General features: G+C 43.7%; 1 protein-coding gene across 3 annotated transcripts in view; it reads left to right on the forward strand.

Annotated features, from left to right (window-relative positions):
* The window catches only part of exoc6b (exocyst complex component 6B), an 86,243-nt gene that overhangs the window by 20,313 nt on the left and 48,149 nt on the right, over positions 1-17,781 (forward strand). For all 3 annotated transcript variants that reach the window (XR_008826616.1, XM_056369249.1, XM_056369250.1), the window contains exons 7-15: positions 2,082-2,270; positions 4,921-4,989; positions 10,132-10,215; positions 10,579-10,625; positions 14,945-15,065; positions 15,181-15,252; positions 16,266-16,363; positions 17,384-17,489; positions 17,722-17,781. The exon at positions 17,722-17,781 is cut by the window's right edge and continues 50 nt beyond it. Coding sequence is in view for 2 of the 3 variants with exons in the window: in XM_056369249.1 (XP_056225224.1) it covers positions 2,082-2,270; positions 4,921-4,989; positions 10,132-10,215; positions 10,579-10,625; positions 14,945-15,065; positions 15,181-15,252; positions 16,266-16,363; positions 17,384-17,489; positions 17,722-17,781 (846 nt within the window). In the remaining variant the exon portion in view is untranslated. The remainder of the gene's footprint in view (positions 1-2,081; positions 2,271-4,920; positions 4,990-10,131; positions 10,216-10,578; positions 10,626-14,944; positions 15,066-15,180; positions 15,253-16,265; positions 16,364-17,383; positions 17,490-17,721) is intronic.

Here is a 17,781-nt window from a genome sequence, read left to right on the forward strand (position 1 = left end):
CCTTTTCATAGCTTGCTTTCTTTTGAGGTCCAGTTATGTTAATTTGTATGTGGAAAGAAAGAAAATGACCATTTGAAAGATTAGAGAGGAATGCAAAAAGTGTCGCTGACAAAACAAGGCTCTTCTCGTTTTGGAGGTCTGTGCCATTTCCTTTTTTCTTTTTTCTTTTTCTTGCATGAAGTTTCTCATAGATTAGTCTCAGCGTTTTACCTCTTCTTGGTATTTTTGAAGAGTTGAGTTTTTAGAGATTGTTTGTTACAGGTTTCTCTTTCCTCAAAAGAGTGGGCACAGCTTGGCAATTTCTGCCCCCCTCCCCCACTCGCTTCCTCCTCACCTTCTATGTAGAGGAATGAGACTTTCCACTGATTTTGTTTGTACTTATTGTCTGATATGACTCATTAGTCTTCTATGTGTGTGTATGTGTTTGTGTGTGTGTGTGCATATATGTGTGTGGGCATTAGATCAAAGATGGCATTGTGTTCTTCCAGCATCACTGATATTGTGTTCTTCCGGGTTTGTGCATATCCACCCTCTTTAAGAACACCAGTTTTTCTCATTACCGTTGTCATTAACGACTGAAATCGAGGCGCTTGAAGCCTCTGACGTATTTATTGACGTCCTCATCGACAGATTTAAGCGCTCGAGGTAGACTACGTGCTGGCGCCGGCGAGCCAAGGAAACAGAAGCCTTCACAGATTTTTTAAGTCGGATCTGGGTGTGGATGGAAAGATGAACTGAGAGGGTTTCCCCGCCATAACAAGGTTTTCCCACAGAATTATGTTATGTGAAGGGGATGCGATGTGGGAATAGAGTTCGAAGAGTTAACAGCGTTTGATGAAAATCTCGAAGAAACACATTCGTATTCACGTATTAGCAGCTTTGTTAAAAAGACTGCAAAACAAAAACATATGGGCAAATTACGGCGGCAAAAAACAACAAAACTTGACTTCAGGTATCTATGCAACAATAAACAAAGGATTCAGAAGTAGTCTTTGGCGTCTGGATACGGAACGTGATTCTGTTTTCATTTTGTTTTGGATACAAGCCTCCATTAATTTCTAACCAAAACTTCCTGCTCTCTGATTATTTTTATTTTTAGTATTCCTGATCCGACGCTGCAACAGAGGGAGAAATATACATCATTTCCCATGATACTCCTCAAATAGCGACATAGACAGGACACAGTTTGCATCAGACATTACATAGCACATTGCATTGTCCTGTGGAAAGTCTTTCCATTTCCTTCTGTCTTTGCCTCGCCTGTTTTCTGTCTGTGTATTCTGGGAAACTTCACTGATAGGATCAATGCTATATTACCTGAATGTGTCCTACATATAAAGACATATCAAGCTCTTTTAAAATTGGATTTATGTTTGAGATGAGGATTTATATTCAGTTCTCAATTTCCGCATTTAAAAAAAAAAAAAAGAAAAACATTCAACTCTGATATTTATCTTTAAATATGCACAAGTGCTACTAATGCAGCTAAACTTGGGTTAAGGTTTTGGAAAGCAGGAATATAGATCAAACAGGTAGGCTGCCCCCGTCTCCGCTTTCAAGTCCTCTGCACTAATTTTATGTGCTTTGTTTTTGGTTTCATTGACTCTTCATCCTTCCTGTTCTTCCCTTCCTGTCTTGCTCTTTTTCCCTCTGGTGTATTCTTAGGTGCTTTGGTAAATCACTTTTATAGACCATTTCCAAGGGTATTTTCATGGGACAAGGAGTGGCAGGTCTTCCTCAAAGGTCTCAACCTGTGACCTCATTGTACCACATGTAATTTTCTAAGCTTTTCCCCGAAACCGTCTCCAAAAGAAGGGAATGGGATAAATCTGAGGAATTATTGCTCAGTGTCCTACGAGGATTAACACGCCGTTTTCTTATGAGTGTTTGTGTCTGTGTGTCGCCCTTTGTCTGCTGCTGGTGTGTCTTTATTATGAAGTAGAAAAAGTTCCTCTTCCTCTGTGGCTTTTTTGAAAAGTGTTCTGGGAAATGTAGGAAGTGACTTAAGAAGAAAAACAGAGCAGGTTACAAACAAAGCTAAGCTCCAAGGGTTGAATTTGTATTTCTGTGTCGTGCTTCAGGCCCAGCTACAGCGCTCACTGGACAGCTCGGTCGCCACGCAGCCGAGGGCCCTGTTTGGCCGACGCGGCAGAAAGGAGGCGGTGGCGGCGACGGGGACGGGAACCGACAGCGACGGACAGGGCGGCAGTCCAGTGTCGGAACAGGACTCTGGCATTCTGGATGTGGAGGATGAAGAGGAGGATGATGAAGTGAGGAAACCACAGTCACACATACAAACACATGAAAGTATTGAGTGCTTCCCTCAGCTGTCGCCATTGTTCTCTTCTTCTTTCTCTAGCTATTTTTTTTCGTTCTGAGGAACCATGAACCAACCCTTACTTCTCTTGCCCCTCTAACTGCTACCTAACCTTTGCCGATCGATCGCAGCCGTCCTGAACGAACCTGCGTTAGGTTTCCCCTTCAGATGGTGGGATGGACGATTCTGCTTTAAGGCCTGATAATCTGCTAATGTGACCTCAGCTTTACTTCCTTCCTGTTGCTTTTCTCTTTATTGTTTCTCCACTTTTAGTCACTTTTCTTTGATCTCTCTCAAGTGCCCCTTCTTGCCCAAGGCTCGTCTTGTCGCTCCTTCTCTTTCCTTTCCTAGCTTTCCTTCCCTTTTTCTTCTTTTCCTTTTTTCCCCCTTTAATTCCCTTTCCATAGAAATCAGCCCCGCTCTCAAGGGTGCGTTCTTCTGTCCAGTAGTCAGATGTCATTAGGGTCGTCCCAGGTGAGGTTAGGAAAGTTTGTGGTGGATGACGTTATAGTGAATTTTAGGCCCATAGCGGCACGTAGTCCACGTCGGCCACGTCGGCCAGCTGAGCCCATTGCTGAAGTTTCAGCTCACGTTAAAGGAAGCAGTTCTGAAGCCAGAAGGAAGGGTCAGATATCCCATCAGTCCTCTTCTGTTGAGGTCAATGATGCAAACAGGAATGACCAATTTGCATCATAGCAAAGCTTCTGAAGCAGTAAGTAAGTGCAGTGTCTTGCTCAAGGGCTCTTTGACAGGTCATATGTTGTTTGTGGGGAACGACCGCGACACCTTTCTCTTTTAAGTCTTATGTTTATAATTTACTCTAATTCTTGGAGTATATTCCGATCGACCTTTAGGAATTGACACTGCTTCAGTGTAAGCGGTCACACACTGTTCACGGACTGTTCAGAAGATGAACTTGTAGAAAATGGACACGCAGCATTGTGACATTGAACTCTTGGAGTCGTCCCTCGCGGGATCAGAGTTCCCTTGTAAGCCCTTGTTGTTCACACTCAAGGAAAGCAAAGTACAAAGAATCTGAAGAGAATAGAGCTGAACTTGTCACCCTCATGCTGCCATTCTGTTCTAAGGTCCCTGTCGTCCCTTTGGCTTATTTACGTCCTGTAACCTTAAGTCAACCTTCTTCACGGGAAGACCTTGGCTCGAACAAAGGCCTGACCCCTGCGGTCGGCAGGGTTACGACCGCGTTGGCGCCGATGGTTGGCATTGCCGCTGCCATCGGCGTCCCGTCTCCTCACGCCATCCTGCCCCTGCCATGTCTTTCCTTTTCTTCCCCTTCCCTTCATTTACAGTCGTCCCCCTGTGTCTCTGTATCCTATTTTTCTTTGCTCCCTTTGTTCTGCTATTCTTGTCCTTGGTCTTTGCCTATTTTTCCTTCTTGTCTTCTTCACCTTTTTCACCTTTATTTTCAGCTGTCTCTATCATCACTTCTCTCCCTTTTCCCAATCTTTCTTTTTTTTCCCTCCATCTGTCCTTTTCTTCTTCTTCTCTCACTCTTGTTCCCACTTTTCCCTCTTGATCCTGTTTCACTGTCATTCATCTCCAGCCTGTCATCTAAACTTTAAACCATTCATACCTGCTTATATCTGTTTGCCCTCATTGTTTCGGGACTGTGTGTGTGTGTGTGTGTGTGTGTGTGTGTGTGTGTGTGTGTGTGTGTGTGTGTGTCTGTCTGTGTGTGTGTCTGTGTGTGTGTGCGGTTACATCAAAGCTGGCATTGTGTTGCCTCTCCAATGATTTTTACAGAAAGCAAACTTTCCAGAGGGCAAGAGGGCACATGGTTTTTTGCTTTGTGTTTCTGTGTGTGTGTGTGTGTGTGTGTGTGTGTGTGTGTGTGTGTGTGCGCGCGCTAAAATTTGGTAAATTGCCACTGTGTTGTTCTCCGGAAGACAGAGGATGTGGGTAAGGAGAAAGGAATGGAATGAGGGATGGTGAAACGGAGAGATACTGTAGATGGAAAGAAAAAGAAAAAGCGGAATGAACGGCTGGTGACGCTGTCAGAAAACTTTCAGACAGAAGAATGAAGTGCTGCAGAATGATTTACTCCTCTCTCTCTCTCTCTTTGTGTCTATGTCTCTCTGTCAATTACAGTACAGTGGGCATTTGTAATATTTATAAAACTTACGATGAAAGAGTTCAGATGTTTTTATCCTCTGACATCCCCCCCCCCCCCCCCCCCGCCGCATCTCAGTTCAGTTCAGTGAAGCTTTAATGTTCAGATCGAGAAACGTGTTACCAGAGCGTTCGCATAGACGTGAATACGCAATAACGAAACAAGCAGGTAGTGATAAGAAGTAATATGAGAAATACTAAAACCACAAAGGCAAAGAAGGAGAAATTCACTGGTGCTGTATAACAAGCAGCTCTTTAATCTCCTGCCACTTCATTCATGACTGAAGGAAAAACAAATCAATACTAAACATTTTCTCATATTTTTGTGATTCTCTAAGAAAACAGACTTTTGTCTCCACGTTTTCTTCTTTTCTTGCTTCTGAGCAGGAAACTCTTTTCTCTTCGTCTCCTTTTTAAATGAAAGTTTGAAGATTTGTACTTTGAGTGTGACTGTATACATGTTTGTGTTTTAGGTCCCAGGAGCTCATGACTTGGTGGATTTCTCTCCAGTTTACCGCTGTCTGCATATCTACACTGTGCTGGTGAGTCTTTTCTCCTTAAATCTTATCTGTATTAACTCTTCCTCCTCAGTGCTGTTTTTCTCTCATGAGCCCTGATCACAGTTTCCTCCTGTTGTAAACCACTGCTAATACCTCTGCCCCCGCCTTGCACAAAGATTCCTTAGTAGGTAATAATATTGTGAGTTGCGTATCATGTATGGACTTGGTGGACTTCTTAATTAATGACATTAGTCCAGATGTTCTTTCTTGGAGTCTCAATTCAGAATTTTTGATTCTGTTTACTTTTTGTTAAAAAATTAGATCCAGCTATTGTCAAGCTGCTTTTTCTAAGGTCACTGAGTTTATTTTTTTATTTTGTATTTATTCAAGTAGACAGTTTTCATCACAATTTACTAGAATGAGAGAATATAGTACTTTTTCTGGTAAAGTAAGACGTTTTATTTTTGAGTGAGTGAGTTTTACACTTGAAGAATTTGAATGTGTTTATTATGTGTCCTGTGAATCCAGTGGTGCCATGAACAAGTCTCACTCAATCATTTGCAACGTTGCGTGAAATCACTTGAAACAATCGGCGATATATCGAAGCTGTGGCCACCGAGGTAGAAAAGTAAAAACCTTTCGATGGTTGAAAATAAATTGTGTCATCTCGTGCTGTACAGTAACTCCTCGTATCACACAGACCTGAGGGAGAAATACCACCCGGGTTATGTACAGAGAGGTATATGATGCTGCAAGATGAGGCCTCCGGCTCGAGCCTGGCTTCACTCCAGCCAGGCTGCTGTGTGTGTGTGTGTGTGTGTGTGTGTGTGTGTGTGTGTGTGTGAGAGAGAGAAAGAGGCCGAATGTGTGCGTGTCTCATCTCAGAAAGAGCGAAAGCGACATGGGTGGAGGTGTTGACTGGGCCATGACTGGGTTAGTTGCACATTTGGGGTCCGTGTGTGTGTGTATGTGTGTGTATGTGTGTGTGTGTGTGTGTGTGTGTGTGTGTGTGTGTGCGCGCCTGCAGGCCTTTAGGGGTTGTGACCGGGCCAACACAGCCAGAAGGTCGGCTGTTTCTGTTCTGTGTGTGTGTGTGTGTGTGTGTATCTGGGGGGCTCTCTGGCAGGGGGACAGGAAGTGCATGAACTTTGACAGGAAGGAGAAAGTGAACGGGCAAAGGAGCGATGGAGGGAGGGAGCAAAAAGGGAGAGCGAGGTTAGAGAGAGGGTAACAGGGGCGAGATGATGGAGAGAGTGAAGGGAGGGAGCAGGGAAAAGAGAGCGAGTTTTAATGAGAGAGGAGGAACAAAAGAGGGATGAAGGAAGAGGAGAGGGGTTAAAAAAAAGCGAGGGTCGAGAAAGAACGTTTAGAAATTACAACAACAAATTTCAGGCAGCTTTTGGTTTCAGATTAAATTCTAAAAAATGAAGAACTTTTTCATTTAGCCTCAAGATCTTTGTGCAGCATGAAACACCCTGAATCCTGAGACCCTGAAAACAAACAAATTAGAAAAACAAACAGTGGCTTCAAACCTCTTTTACCCCCAGTCACAGGTCGCACCTTTGTGTTTTGAGCAGTTCAATTAAACAGCTATTTTCCCTTCTTAAAAGACAATTTTAGATTTCTGTAGAGGCAAATTACAGAATTTTGAGTATATTCTTCAATTTTTGCTGCGTCATTTTGTTAATTTTATTATTTGTTTATTCAGTTTATTTAAATACCTCAGAGACATGAGACATAAAACCTGACACAAGGTGAAATAAAGAGCAAATAAGAGAAGAAGACCTGCTGGTGATGAGAAGAGGGAGGGTGAAGGTTGGCGGAGGTGTAACGGCGGCGTTTAAAGGAAGGAGGGAAGAGAGAGTGATAAGGAGGGAAGAGAGGGGGAAGGAAAGGATGGAGGTCACAGGGAGGTTAAAAGGGGCAAAAACAGGAAGACAAGGGTGAAAACACAACACAGAGAGGCAGAGAGATTAGAGAGAGAAGGGGGGGTAACTATAGGGGTGAGAGAGAGAAGAGGAGAAGGGAAGAGAAGAAAGGAAGGAGAGGGAAGAAGAGTAAAAGGATGAGAAGGGAAAGGAGTGTGTCGTGTCTCTGCAAGGTGCTGAAAGGTCTGACCTCCTCACCTCTGAGGTCACACACACACACACACACACACCTAGACGTTCATACACACACACACACACACACACACACACACACACACACACACTTGAATCACATCATTTCTTCACTCCTTCCCTCTGGCATTTGCTGCAACACTTTATTTAAGCATTGTTCCTTTTGGATTAGAAGGTGGAGATCTGGACTGTTGGAAAAGGACACACACACACCTAGACGTTCACACACACACACACACACACACACACACACATACACACTATGGCTGAAGCTGTTTTATCCATTAAAGCGGTGTTGCAGCTGTTTGAATGACAGGCCATTGGGCAGAGAAGTGGATTTACCATTAGAAAAGAAAACCAGAATGTCCAGCACAGTTTGCTGTACTGGTGGGGGGTGTGTGGGGGGGGGCGGAGGGGGGGTCCACTGGAAAATCACACACTGACACAGTCTGATTTTTAAATGTCGAGAATGACTTGTACTCACACTGGCACGCGCGTATAACAGCTTCATTTATTTTTCTAGTAAACCTGGATGTGGAATCTCATTTGCAATCAAGACCTCCACTCTCTCCACCCCCCCCCCTCCTCTTTTCTTCTCCTCCTCCATCCTCCATCCATTCTCTCTGCCTCCATCTCTCCTTCTCTGTTCCATGTTTAAAGTCCACGATTTTCCAGCCGTAGTCGAGCGGCGTCGGGGCTCCCGAACAATACTCCTTTGTTACACTCACACACGTACTACACGTCGATGTGTGGACGGAGTTGTTATGAGTGTAAACACAGACCCGAAGCCCGGCGTGCTGAGCTGAGGAGAGGTGGAGGGAAGCAGCAGGAGCCAGTTCATCACACTGGTGAGACTGGGAGCTGCAGAGCAGGACAACTGGAACTGACTGGGCGGCTTTGACACCCCAGATCTTCTTAAGTTCCACTCACACCACCAACAAGTGGTGACATTTTGCAGCTAAATCAGTTCGTTTCGGTGGAATTGCCGCAATTGGTGTGCACAAATTTTTTATATGTGCTTCAACCTTGATGAACATGCAAATTGAGTGAAGCTACTGCGGCTTATTATTATTATTATTATTATTATTATTTAACCTCCTCTGAGTAAAGAAGAAGTTTGCACAGTTAGGGGTCAATAGTACAATAGTAACACATGTTTTGAAAAACCTGTGTGAACTCCTGTTAGCGACCAAGCTAATTAGCTTGCTAACTGGCACTCATCAAGTTTCCCCCTTGAGTAACACTTTATTGAATCAACAGTTCAGAGACAGAAGCTCTTTCTTTGTTTCTTCATTTCCTAATCGTTCCTCTCATCAACTTTTTTTAAAATTTGATTAGTTTTACTCCTTCATATGTCTCCTCGTTTGTTCCTTTATTTCCATCCTTCTCTTTTCTTTCTGTGATTCTCTTCGTGCTCCATGTTTTTCTTTTCCTGTCTTTTACTTTGTTTATGTTTTTTACTCTGCTTAGTTTGTATCTCTCTCTTCATATCTCTTTGCCTCCACCGTTTATGTGGTGTTGCAGAGGTCACACACACACACACACACACACACAGTCCTGTGTTTCACCTCTGAAACGCTCTCGGGGAGAGCGAGCTCTGTATGATAAAGAGTTCATGGCCGTTTGATGCAGCTCGTTTGTTGAATGCACATTGTTCAGCTGAGGGTCAAACTGGGAATTAGAGAATTAAAGAACAGTGTTTTGTCAACATCAAACTGAACGTGGTTCCAAAACACCATCTACATCTCCACCACTGAGATTCATATTTTTACCATCCACTTTATTGTTCTGTTTGCAACTTTGTGATGTGTTTTCAATGGACATTGTTCAACCAAGGGTGTAATTAAAAAATTAAAGAGTGCAGTTGAGCTTCAACACAAAACTCCCCTCTAGATCTTTATTTTTAACACACCGTACTTTGTTTTTTATTTCTTTTTTGAATAAGGATTGTTTCAGTTGCTTGTATCCGGGGCAAATGCAGAGTTTGCAAACACTGGTGTGTTTGTTAAATTCACGAAATGTTCTTCTATCTAACTGTTGCCCGTCATGGTGATAGCAGGTGGTGGTCACCACAGATGTGAACATATGTCATCAACAGAGGCCGGGGGTCACCACTGTAGATGTGTGTGTGTGTGTGTGTGTGTGTGTGTGTGTGTGTGTGTGTGTGTGTGTGTGTGTGTGTGTGTGTGTGTGTGTGTGTGTGTGTGTGTGTGTGTGTGTGTGTTGGTGGTGGTCTGGTTGGTATGTAGGGGGGCATGTCCTGCTATCAGTCTAGTCCTGCACTCTTATCTCTGAGCTCACTAAGGGCTGCGGGTCCTGGTCTGGACCTTAGATAGGCGCACACACACACACACACACACACACACTCACACACACACACACAGCAGAGAGGGAGAGCGATAAGAGGGAGAGGCTCTGTGTAATGGAAGGAAAAGATACGGAGCTGGTCAGGTTTAGAAAGCTGATTCTGTGAGTCTGTGTGTGGGTTTCAGTTTTGATGTCTGACCAGTGACGCCAACCACAACTGAACAGGAATCAGCTTTAGTCATCAAAGACACACACACTGTTTGTTTGTCTCTCTCTCTCTCTCTTGCTCGCATGACCTTATCTCAACTTTTCCCATCATTCAGTGGTGGGTAACCTTTTGGTTTTATACCTCATTAGATTCATCTTCCCAGTAACCAGTTACTGCGTCAAACAGCCGTAAGCATTCTGCGCAGCGTCACAGTAAAACGATAATCCTGACCGCTGGATAATCCTGACGCAATTTTAGTTCAGCAGAGTTTTGTTTTCTTACGAAAGTCGTATTAATGATTCATAATCAGTTTTCCAAATGAGGAAAATTAAATAAAAAATAAATGTAAAATATCATAACTCCAAAATGTGTCATCTATATGTGTTTTTTTTAATTATTTTTAATGATATTCAGTCAGAAAAGAAAAGGTTTTTCCACCTTTCATTCATTCATTTCCGCTTGATGTAAGTCCCGTTTCCCAGCATCAGCGCCGCCGTGCCTCCGGCCGCTCTGACCTCCGCCCGCTCTGACCTCCAGTCTGTGTTTTAGGGTTTGCGTGACGTGTTTGAGAACTACTACAGAAAGCAGAGGAGGAAACAGGCTCGCCTCGTACTGCAGCCCCACTCTAACATGGTATGACCCTGCACCCCGTCACTCTGTCTGTGTGTTTGTGTCTGCACTTTTATATCGACACACTCCTAACTGCACTTAATGTACCCTTCCCTGCACACACACACACACACACACACTCCTTAATCCATTTAACTACTGTTATCATTAGCAATACTGAACAAATGGAAGGTTTTATGCAATCTGAATTCCTGTCAAGTTGAGTTTGATGCATTTATTCCTGTAAATTTATTGTATCAGGCAAGTTAATTAGTATTTGGTGCTGATTGTTTTTATCTTTCTATGTTTTTCTGCTTCGGTTGCATTCTTTATCCCATCCCTCCCTTTCCCTCCCATCTTTGTTCCGCCTTTCTTTTACATTTCTAGCATGAAACCTTGGAGGGATACAGGCGGTACTTCAATCAGATTGTCGGGTAAGTCGCTCATCTCTCTCTCTTCCTTACGTCCGTTAACTGTTCTTCACATCTTCATCTTCGTCGCCGTTTCAGTTTTTTATTCATCTGAAGACCCAACGTGTCAAAATGAAAACATATCTTACAAAAGGTATCATTTAATTTACAGCAAGGTTGTTTGTGTGGAAGCTGTTCCTGTCTGTATCCGTACATCCATCCATTTCCAGCCTTATTATTCCCTCTCTTCTATCATTCATCTTATCACCCATCCACTTTTCCTTGACTCTCATCATTCAAATTAAAGATCTATCCATCCTTACTTCCATTATCATCTCTCTATCCACCTCTCCATCCATCCATCCACCCATTGTAAACCTTCTGTGTAACTTGGCAGAAGAGCGGGTAAGAGATGTTGAGAAAGAGAAGCTTCAAGCGAAAGCAAACATTCAACATTTAGCGACACCTCATTTCATTTCATTTCATTTGAGTGACTTCTGACCATTTGACATCTTTTCATCTTTTTTTATCCCTTTCTTCCCACACCCACCCCTCCCCTCTTTTTACTTTCCCAATCATCCATCGCTCCATCCTATTCTCTCCATTGTATTCACATAACTTTCTCTCCCTCACACACACACACACACACACACTTACACACACACTCACACACAGTGGCGAAGATTGATAGAGTGTGTGTGATGGTGGTTGGCTTATTGCTGTTATTCCTTGTGTCTGTCTGGCTGGAGTAGACGCTTCTATAAACACAGCTACGACTGGACAGTAACACACACACACACACACACACACAACACACACACACACACTTACACACACACTCACACACAGTGGCGAAGATTGATAGAGTGTGTGTGATGGTGGTTGGCTTATTGCTGTTATTCCTTGTGTCTGTCTGGCTGGAGTAGACGCTTCTATAAACACAGCTACGACTGGACAGTAACACACACACACACACACATATACAAAGGCACACACACCCTCAGGCCTGTTATTCCCATCTGACATGTTGGAAAGTGCCATCCCATGTCTCTCATCAATTGCTGTTTCTTCCACTCTTTTTCTCATCCATCCACCCAATCACCCTTTCATCTCAACTCTTTGTCGAAGAGAAACAACACTTTCAGTATCTTATCTTCTCAATGACATCAAGACAACTTATTGATAAAGTTGCCTTGTGCATCTTTATTTTGGTGTTAAGCAAAGATCTCGATACCAGTGGATCTTTGTTCCAACCCTAACCTTTGGTCGTGAACTCTGAGTGAGTGACCGAAAGAATGAGATCACGGATACAAACGGCTGATACGAGTTTCCTCCGTGGGGCGGACGATGGGCTCGGCCTTAGAGAGAGGGTGAGGAGCTCAGACATCCGGAGGGGAGCTCGGAGTAGAGTCTCTGCTCCTTCACGTCAAAAGGAGCCAGTTGAGGAGGCTCGGGCATCTGATTAGGATGCATCCTTGGTGCCTTTCTTTTTGGAGGTGTTCTGGGTACGTCCATCTGGGAGAAGAAACCCTTGGGTGCACCTGGGAACACCTCAGGATCCCCCAGGAGGAACTGGAAAGTGTTGCTGGATTGACCTTTTTATTGATTAAACGATTCATTGATCAATTAAAAAGCCCAAAAAAGAATGAAACAGAAACAAGAAAAAGGTTTTTATCTATAAATCACTAGCGTAGTAATGATAATCAAACACAGTGGTAGACCAGAAGCCTCGGAGAGTTTCCCTTTGCCGGGCTGAACTTTGAGGGAAAGTTGCTGCTCGCTTGTTCTTCGGCGCAGAACAGGTAGAGGGCGCCGTTCTTAAAGAACAGATGAACCCCTCAGAGTTTCTCACACAAGCGAATAGAGGAAAAAGTTAAAGCAGGGTGGCCGCGGGGTTGTAAAAAGTAGTGAAAGGTAGTAAATTAAATTAAGCCAAATTAAGGCCAGTAAAAAGTAGTAAAAAGTAGTAAACGTCATCTGACGAGGTAGTAAATTTTTGAGCCTCCATCCAACTGGACCTATGCGTTTTTCAATTTGTGTAACTTACCTGCAGGCCATTAAATTATTAAACTTTCGTGAATTTATTTCTATGTTGCGAGTAGGACCTGAGTGATAGGAATATTATCAATGGAATGATGTACGTGCATTGGTCACGTGCGCGTGCTCGTTGAATCTGGGTACCTGGCTGGCTCATCTGTGCGAGTTCGTTAGTTTGCCGCAGACATGGGCAAATGCAAGTTTTCTGACCTCTGGATGGAGGAATCAGCGTTTAAAGACTGGCTTCGGCCAGTAGTTGGCAACAACCGAGAGGCTTACTGCAACGTCTGTAAGAAGACTATAGATATTACATGGATGGGGGTGAAGGCGGTTAAATCGCACATGGAGTCGACTAGCCACCAAGCAAGGATGCGGGGTCGTAACTCGCAGCTACCGCTGTCACTATTTTGCACCGGCACTAGTGCTAGCAGTGCTACATCGGCTATTACGGCTACATCTACGCCCTCGTCCCGTGGGGCATGGGGGCAGTGCTAACTGCTAACTCCCCCAAAGCATGTCCCCTTGGGTCGGCTTTAAGCTGCCTGTCCATAACTTGGCCTATGTTGTCCCAAATTGTCTCATTCTTTTTCCTATGTGCTGCATGTGGTGAGCTTATACAACAGGACTATGGGTCAATTTACACCAGACTTACACTTAAAGTTTGCTCCCTCTGTGTGTGTGTGTGTGTGTGTGTGTGTGTGTGTGTGTGTGTGTGTGTGTGTGTGTGTGTGTGTGTGTGTGTGTGTGTGTGTGTGTGTGTGTGTGTGTGTGTGTGTTGGCCAGTTATTGTGCCCAGTGTTGAACTTAAATTAAGTTATTTATTCTGAAAAGTCTTGTAATTGTTATGCAATTGTTTTTGACTTTTTACATTGAGTAAAACCTATGGAGCAAGGCCTGTTGTGACCTCTTGATTAATTCAACTCCTATGGTCATGGCTCTATGCTGCCCCCCCACCCGGAGCACTCGTGCCCCTAAGTTTAAAAAAAAAAAAACCAGCACAGAAAAAATAATGGGGGCACAGGTAGGCCACACTTTACGCCGCTACAGTTGTAGCATAAAGTTGTGCTGGTAGTAAAAAATATTGTGAAGGTAGTAAAAAGGTAGTAAAAAGGTAGTAAATTCATCCCTGAATCTCTGTAGACACCCTGTAAAGAGATCAATTGAAAATTCCCTCCCAACATATTTATACTCTTCAGTAACGACAAATAGAGGATGAACCATGCTCAGTCGGGCCACTAACTCGACCACAGTGCGGCTTATTGTGGTTTGGCGAAGCTCAGCGGCAGCAGTTTGAGTGAGACATGTTGTCAGAGGACAAAAAAAACCAAAGTAACTCTGCAGGCGTTTCGATCCATTTCACACAGGCGTCGTTTCAACAAAGCGGTACAACAACATGATTGACGAGTGCGGCCCATCGCTGAGACATTAACAGCTTTTAACGCCTGATTGAGTGAATGCGCCATTTGCAGGGCTGTCATTGGTACTTGTAAATGATTTTCAAACTGGGTAAACACGGTGGCTTTTTCTGGAAAAGTTGAGAATACTGTCCACTGCAATATGAGGGTGGAAACAGGCTGTGCAGTTACAGAATTATACTTTGATATTGATAGTTTTAATAGTTGTTGGCGAGTCACATCATCACCTAATATATTATATTCTCCAGACAAATATTTCATCACAAAAGAGCTGAAGAGAAAAACAAAGTTTTCAGCTACGTCTTGTGGAAGTTACAAGATTTCCACAACGTATTTCATAAAAGAAATATTTTAGTTTTTCATTTTCTTGTCGAGGGTTCGATGAGATGATGGAAACCACTCTCATATCTTTCTATTAAATATGAAGTTACAGGCAGGGTGTGGTTAGCTTAGCTTAGCATAATGACTGGTAATGGGTGACCAGCTAGCGGGAAGTCATGTGCTGGAATGATGATGATAAGAGGAAGTCAATGCACCCAGACAGGAAATAGTTTTTAACTTCATTTTTACACAAACTTTTTTGTGCAGATTAAATAAACTAGATATTACGTGTTGATTAGTGACAGTTGGAGGTTCTGGTTTGAAGATTTCTTTTGATTACTATCGGACAGAGTCAGGGTAGCTGTTTCCCCCTGTTTTCCAGTCTTTATGCTAAGCTAAGCTAACTGTCGCCTGGCTTTAGCTTCATATTTAACCGACAAACATGGGCGTTGTATTGATTTACTCATCTAAATCAGAGCAAGAAAGTGAATATGTGTATTTCCAACAATCTTTTAAACTAATAAGATAATTTATTTCACACCCTGTCGTTCCCTCCTTCCCTCCACCCAGGTTCTTTGTTGTGGAGGATCACGTTCTTCACACCACGCAGGGTTTGGTCAACAGAGCGTACGTTGAGGAGCTTTGGGAGCTGGCACTGTCTAAAATTGTCGCCGCCCTGAGGACACACTCGGTAAGACGAGTCACACGCTCAAAAAAAAACACTGCATACATTTTTCTGCAAGTGCAGGATTCACTGTCAGCTGTGACAACAACACTCGCTCTTACACTGTCCTCTGTTTGCTCAGTCGTACTGCGATGACCCTGACCTGGTGCTGGATCTGAAGAACCTTATTGTCCTTTTTGCTGATACACTGCAGGTACGTGTGTGCGATTAATTGTTCAGCTTAGACTGTGAAGGAAGGAAACCGTTGCCATCCATGCAGCCCTGGTCATCATCACGCCGTACTAGATGATTTGCTCGAGCTTTCTTTCCTTCCATTTTGATGTTTTTGTACTTTTTGTTCAGGTATCTCTGCACATGCCAAGTGAGCTATGTAACCCAAGAGGCCCATGAAACTTGTTCAAAGCATGTTTTGCAGTTATAAAAACAAATGGATGGCAATCTCTACAGAAAAACTTTCCTTCTTAATTCGACCTTTTATATATATATATATATATACTCTCCGCTGCATGAATGAACCAACCTGGATAGATTGAGTGTGATGGATGAGTGGATGGAGGGATGAGATAGGAGGGAGATGTGGGTGAAAAGACCGGATGGGAGAACCATTCGGAGATGAGTGAGAGAGAACGAGGGAGGGGGAAGTGATGAATGGATGCTACGATGCCCAGAAGTCATTCAGGTGAAGTGATGAGGTGCCACTGAACGGCTGAATTCGCCCTCTCTCTTCCTCTGTTCCTCTAACAGAACCTCCTTTTTTCACCGTTCTTTCAGACTCGTAAATGTTGCTTTTGAAGCCATGTGAAAATCTTACGTTTCTTGATCAGTATTAAGATAAGGATGGTTGGTTTTTCCACCCACATATTTTGCAGCCTTATGAAGAAATATTTAATTTCATTTTCTGCTTTTTTTTTCCCCCCGTGTTGTTTCCCCCCGTTGTACTGAAGGTTAGCAGAGTGGTTGAGTTGTGAGGAAATTAAATTTATGTCGCAAAAATGGAATTTCAGGTTGCAGAACACAAAGCTGCAGTACCATAATAGATTTGGTATTTTGTAATGAATGGCTTATGGATGTAACATTTCAGTACATACACACTAGTACACACTTGTTTCTACTTAGAGCTCAGCTTGGCGTCCGTGTTCATCCGTGTTTTCTTGGATTCAGATGCAGCTGGACACTGACTGCTTGCTCTGGCTCTCTCTCCTGCAGGGTTATGGCTTCCCGGTGTCACAGCTGTTCGACATGCTGCTGGAGATGAGGGAGCAGTACGGAGAGATCCTGCTCAAGAAGTGGAACATCACCTTCAGGTACTGATGAATACAAGACGACCGGCCTTTGCTGTTTGCGTGGAAGAGGCCGAAAGAGACTGAGAGAGGGAGATCGTGTTCTTCTTGAGGCGACATCAGGGCGATAATTCTGTTTTTCAGCAGCTGGGGACATTTTTCTGACCTTCCCCTTTCTAGTTTTAAGGTCATAAGGGCGCAACAACAAACACACATGTACACACCAATGTTGGTTTGTGGGAAATGTCCCCGTCCTGGTTTTGAAGTTTTACGACCAGCCAGAGAGAGGAAGTGTTTTAAAGCAAACGTCCGGAACATTCTCTGCCCTTCAGAATGGGTAGTACCCTTACAAGACTGTGTGTGTGTGTGTGTGTGTGTTTGTGTGTGTGTTTGGGGGTGTGTGTGTGCGTGTGCATGTGTGTGAGTGTTTGGGTGTGTGTGTGTGTGTGTGTGTGTGTGTGTGTGTTGTGTGTGTGTGTGTGTGTTTGGGCTTACATGCCATTGTTTCACCATCGCTTTTGTCCAATGACACCAGTGGGACTTGCAGCAGCGAGAACGGACAAACAAACACTCTCACTCCCTCTCTCCTTCCCCTCTCTCCTTCCCCTCTCTCTCTCTCTCTCTCTCTCTCTCTTTCTCTCTTTCTCTCTCTCTCTCTGTCTTTCACACACACACACACACACACACACAGACACACACACACACACACACTGGGGAAGCCACAGGAATGTTGTGTTGTATTGTTGGAGAGAGAGAGCGCTCCGGTTCACGGCCTCTCCATGGAACGTTGGAACGTCCGAACTCTGGAGCGCCAACAAGAAGTGGGGGTGGTGAAAGAGGGGAGGGTGGTAAGAAAACCTCAAGCATTAGAATGACCCCCAATGTGATGATTGAGTGCGTGTATGTGTGTGTGTATATGTATATATATAGATATATACACATATATATATTTAGAGAGTGAAGCAGGGGCTGATTGCATCTCAGTCATTCCACTTGAACTCTTTTGTAATTATTTTCCTATGTTTTGTATTTGTCTTTCTGCAGGCAGGTGTTGGACCAGGACAACTACAGTCCAATCCCAGTCTCAACAGAGCAGGAGTACAGACACTACACTTCCCAGTTTCCCCTGCAAGACCCCGAACTGGACAAGGTAACTGAAGGAGGGAGCAGATAGTCACAGGATCTCAGGGGACATCAAGATGAACAATGAAGAGGGAAAGTTAAATCTTGTGTTGTTTTTCACAACCATTTAACGTCTCCCGAGAAATAAAGCCTGAGTGCGAGTTCTGGTTGATGAAGTGAGGTTGCTTGTGCACAAAATGCGAAGTAAAATTTGAATATAATCTCACTTGATCCTTTTTTTTTCGCTCTATTTCCTCTAGCTTCCCTTCCCCAAGAAGCTTCCCTTCTCCGAGTTTGTGCCAAAAGTCTACTGCCAGCTC

Source organism: Seriola aureovittata, chromosome 23 (genome assembly GCF_021018895.1).
Source record: "Seriola aureovittata isolate HTS-2021-v1 ecotype China chromosome 23, ASM2101889v1, whole genome shotgun sequence".
NCBI classification, from domain to species: domain Eukaryota; kingdom Metazoa; phylum Chordata; class Actinopteri; order Carangiformes; family Carangidae; genus Seriola; species Seriola aureovittata.